Source organism: Limulus polyphemus, unplaced genomic scaffold (assembly GCF_000517525.1).
Source record: "Limulus polyphemus unplaced genomic scaffold, Limulus_polyphemus-2.1.2 Scaffold126, whole genome shotgun sequence".
Lineage (NCBI taxonomy): Eukaryota > Metazoa > Arthropoda > Merostomata > Xiphosura > Limulidae > Limulus > Limulus polyphemus.
In genome coordinates this window covers 25,125-30,559 of record NW_013665736.1, presented here as the reverse complement: position 1 = coordinate 30,559, position 5,435 = coordinate 25,125, and the positions used below count along the sequence as shown (strand labels likewise).

Here is a 5,435-nt window from a genome sequence, read left to right as displayed (position 1 = left end):
TGCTGTCATGTTAAACTTATATTAAAGTTTTTCTTCATTACCCATTTAAGCCGTCTCCAGCCATTATTAGATTAATGTTAGATTTAGATGTGGAACGTTATGAACTTGAGCGTCTATATATCTGCTCATAATTTTGAAAACCTAATTTAATTTCAAATGTGCAAAGACTTCCGAATGAAAGTCAAATCTGATAGATATTGTATCCCTATATCCTACTTCCTCGGATATTTCTTCCAACAGGTTAAATATACCGCTACCACTCTATTTGCATCCTAGTTTTATAGTGACATTATCAATTCATTCCTAATTTGTTAAATAACAGATACACCAGCTCGGAGACTATTTTTTCATTTACTCACAAGCCGACGTTTCAATACACAAATTTCAAAACCAATCAAACTTTTCGATACATAAATTTTAAAACCAACCAACGTTTCGATACATACATTTTAAAACCAACCGTCATTTAGATACACATTTTAAAACCAACCGACGTTTCAATACACAGTTTAAAACCAACCAAAGTTTCAATACACAAATCTTATAACCAACCAACCTTTCAATACAGAAATTTTAAACCAATTAACGTTTTGATAGTGAAATGTGTAATAAGGCATCTCCTTGGATAGATACAATAGTTTTTCCAAAGTTGACCCGGCATGACCTGGTGTTTAGGGCGCTCGACTCGCAATCTGAGGGTCGCGGATTCGAATTCCCGTCACACCGAACATGCTCGCCCTTTCAGCTGTGGGGGGGTGTTATAATGTTACAGTCAATCCCACTATATGTTGGTAAAAGGGTAGCCCAAGAGTTGGCGGTGGGTGGTGATGACTAGATGCCTTCCCTCTAGTCTTACACTGCTAAATTAGGAACGGCTAGCGCAGATAGCCCTCGTGTAGCTTTGCGCGAAATCTATAACAAACAATTTTCCCCAGGAAAACAATCATACACAAAGCAGGTCTTCAAAACTCAGTAAACATTTTATAACATCGGACTTTAAAGTGGGTTTTAAATATTTTAAGTTGAAACTTGATTTGAAATGCACAATATGTTATTACATCAATAACATAGTTTAATATTACCTAAAGTGCATGATTATAAACAACTGCATTTAGTAAAAAAAAATTTATAGTTAAGCGAACATTTCTAATATATTTATACTCTGAATCGTGATACTTTAAGTTAGAAATAACGCGACCAGATACATCAAAATATTGTAAGAAAGAAGAATCGAGCATCAACCATTTTGTTGATAGAGAGTTAAAGATCATACAAATGATATACTGTTTTAAATGTAATGCATTTTTATGTATACCAACTATACTCCCTTCAACAGGAGCGTTACAGATGTTTATCGTAATATACATACAGCCTTAGCCAAAATGTTTGCATATTTTGTAATAAATGTGGTCATTATTATGAAGATGGAATACAAATACACTTAGCCCAGTCAAACTGAGAAACGCATATTATATTAAACATTTATATATCTAATTTGTATAATGAGATAGGTTCTATGGATATCATGAGCGATTTATTAGAACAGCAAATAATTTTATTAGACACCTGTAGAAAGATATGTAATTCAGCATTACACATATCCCAACACAGCCTTAGCAAAACACATATAATGACAAAATATAACATCAAACTATTATAAATAGCGCCTGTAATCTTATATTAGTTCATATTTCAACGTTCAGTATTTGGTTGATCCTCCTTGTACTCGAACAACCTCCGCAAGGTGACGTGGCATACTGTCAATGAGGTTGTTGATGTACTTCACCATGATTTCATCTCACCTTATTACTAGAAGGCGCTGCAATTCATTAGCTGATTTAGGGTCATGGATAGCAATTTTCTGTCTCATTTCTGTCCAACAGTTCTCAATGGAATTATAATACTGAGACTTTGATGGCCAATGATCGATATAATCCTGTACAATACGTGCAGTGATTGTCATCCTGGAACACAAAGTTACAATCAAACCTTTTCCTAGCATATGACAGGTATATCGTCTCCATGTGATGCCTATAGGAGGCGCCATTTACGTTTCCTTGGAGGATATGAAAATAGTTTTTCCACCCTAATTAATAACTGCCCAATCATGTACTGCACCACTTCCTGTGTATTTTTAAGGGTAAAACAGTCTTCTCTCATATTTTCTCCAGACAAACGACAAAGACGAATCCTACCATCAGCTTTAACAAGCCGGAAACAGGACTCGTATGAAAAGATGACATGTCGCCAAAGTCCTAACTGTAAGTTGGCATGCTGTCTTGCCCAAGAAACATGGTGACGGCAGTGAATTCTGGTTAATTATCGGTTTGCAGGTAGCCCTTCTTGCAAAATAGCCTTGTTTTGTCAGTCTCCTATTCACCATTCTTCTGAATACTCTGGAATGAATGTGTGTTCATGCCATTCCTGTCGTAAGGTATTGCAAGACGTCTTTCGACCTTGATGTGTTAACCTGACTAAAACACGGTCATCTCGGGAAGTATTTTTTTCGTCGTCTACTAGTAGACTTTCCTGGAACAACGTTTTCTGTAGTCCGATGACGTTTCAAAATTCTGGATATATTTATTTATTTGTAATTAAGCACAAAGCTACACAATGGGCTATCTGTGCTCTGCCCACCATGGCTATCGAAACCCGGATTCTAGCGTTTTAAGTCCGTAGACATACCGCTGTGCTACTGGGGGGGCTGGATATAGTACACTGGTGATAACTTGCTGTTCTGACAATGTCAGTTTGCTTCACACCATTTCTGAACAGTGGAACAGTTTGAGGCCCTATAACTCATGGCACGTGAAGAGGCATGACTCTACACCAAGTATGGAGAAATTGTCTGAAAAAAAGCGTTGATAAGTTTCGAAAAAGACTACATGTTTGTCCGATCATACGCTACCTTCTCTGTTACTACTCGAGCATATACTCAATAACTACTTCATGCATGTAGACAATAACATCAATATAGAACACTATTTAAACATTTTGGCTAAGACTGAATTTATAAAACCATAAACTAAATCGATAAGCCAGCACTGCCCTCATTCACAAAGAGCTTAGAATAAGAAAAATGAGCACCAAATATCACTGGTTCAGATTTCCCAAGAGCCTTTCAATGCCGGATAATCAAATATCAATAGAATACACCATTTATGCAACATGAAGTGTTTAACTATATGCCATCCCAATCCACAAAGCCTATTTTTATACGGTTGTTTAAGAATATCATAATTTTATAGTGTCTGGCTAACCTAAATAGGAAACTAAGAGTTATGAGAAAGCAGTCATGTTAAAGAGCAGAATTGCAACTTTTTAAAGCCTACCTCACCACAAAAGCGAACTTTGTTATATATATATATGAAAAGGTTATTTCAAGAAAGCAAAAAAAATTGTTTACAGACATAGCACGATTGTTTTTTTCACAGAATCTTAACGTTTAACTTATCAAATTATGTATATAAAGGTTATGGCTCTTAGTGTAATTGTGGGAAACATTAAATGTAAGAATGAGAAAAATTTTTGTATATTTACTGTTTTGTTTTATCTTTGTGTGTATTTATGAAATTTTTAACTTGGCCTGATGGTTGGAGAACTCGATTTACAACCTGTGCGTTATAATATGACGGTCAATCCCACTTTTCGTTGATAAAGAGTAGCCTAAAAGTTGGCGGTGGGTAGTGCTAACAAGTTACCTTAACGCCAGTCCAGTGGTGATTAAACTTTTTTATAGCGCCCCTACCCCTTTCTATAAATATGCCTTTTGTTGTTCCCCCCCTCGCAGCTCGTATAACATACTTGTGTATAATGTACACGTCATTTTCACATGTTGATTGTTGTTACTATATTATTTAATAGCAGTAATATTTTTACAGTAGTTTTTAAAACTTCTTTATTTTTAAATTTGTACTTTCAGATATAATTTATATGTTCCTACAGTCATAATTCCGCATCTCGCCGTTTGCGCACCATGGCTCTAGACAATCATTTCTGAATTAGGGACGGCGAAATTCAATAAAAAAACAAACAAACAAACAATTTTCTATCTCGACACACATGTTCACGTGATAAAACTAACTTATACTTCCAATGTTTTGGTTCTATCTTCGTATTTTTCTGTTTGTTTGTTATGGATTTCGCGCAAAGCTACACGAGGGCTATCTGCGCTAGCCGTCCCTAATTTACCAGTGTAAGACTAGAGGGAAGGCAGTTAGTCATCACCACCCACCGCCAACTCTTGGGCTACTCTTTTAATAACGAATAGTGGGATTGACCGTCATATTAGAACGCCTCCGCGGCAGAAAGAGCGAGCATGTTTGGTGTGAGACAGGGATTCGAATTCGCGACCCTCAGATTGCGAGTCGAGTGCCCTAACCACCTGGCCATGCCGGGCCCGTATTATTCTGACCAGTTGATATTCAACGAAAAGCCTCTCGGGCAGTGACAAGTGGGGTTAAAAGATAGCCATCAGATATTATTTGTACATATTCTGGTTTGAAATTCGAAATAAAAAAATTAAGAAGAATGTGAAGTAAAACCAGCAGTATTAATGATTTTTATCACAAATATTAGACTGACTGGATTCTAATGTTTTGTCAGCTTTCACCCTCTAAACCGTAAGTCACATTCATGTATTTTTTTATTCCAGTTATACCTGCTGTAATAGTTTTAATTTGGTCACCTATAAAAGCATGTTTCTCTTCAGATGCCAGTGAGAAGTTTTTTCGTCTCAGGTGAGTAAGAATGGTAGCAGGTTTCACAAAGAAACCTGATTGCAATCTAGTTGATATGAAACGCAGGTTTAAGTTAACAACTATATCCAATTGTAAGCTTTTGCTTTATCGAAGTGCATGTGATATGGTTTTATTGTTTGACGTTTTCGTTGTTATTCAACTTAAACTTCTAAGTTTAGGAGTAGAATGATTTATTCTACATACAACTGCCAAGTTTTCTGTATTTTTTATTAATGAAACTGTGTATGAATGTTTTTGTCTTGTTCGTTTTTTCGTGTAAAAAATATGTGCAAATATTCTAGAGTTTTCCCGCCATCAGAAACAGTTGTATAAAGCCATACCTAATTGACTGACAGATCCTCAACTACACATACATTTTGAACACGTCAGTTTTTCTCATGGTTATTATGCTGTTTTTAGCAGATGAGTGACTCATAGAACGGCTCCAATTGTTGTTGTTTTTTCAAGTACAAACCTTTAGCTCATAGCTCCTTCATCTCTTGACCGATTTGAAATCTAATTAGAATTTTAGACACGGAAGGTCAAACCCTTTCGATTGATATATTTGACCACGCCCAAGGTCTCATAGATTAACAAAAATATAGCCAATAAAAAGGGAAACAAAGGTCTCGTTTGTTTGTTTGTAATTAAGCATAAAGCTACACAATGGGCTATCTGTGCTCTGCCCACCATGGC

The 5,435-nt window shown here is 36.0% G+C and overlaps 1 protein-coding gene across 1 annotated transcript in view; it reads left to right on the top strand.

The window, feature by feature from the left end:
• LOC106473027 (diuretic hormone receptor-like) overlaps positions 1-5,435 on the top strand; it is a 34,915-nt gene that overhangs the window by 7,649 nt on the left and 21,831 nt on the right. Inside the window, exon 4 of the mRNA XM_022402593.1 lies at positions 4,655-4,739. Coding sequence (XP_022258301.1) covers positions 4,655-4,739 — 85 coding nt within the window. The remainder of the gene's footprint in view (positions 1-4,654; positions 4,740-5,435) is intronic.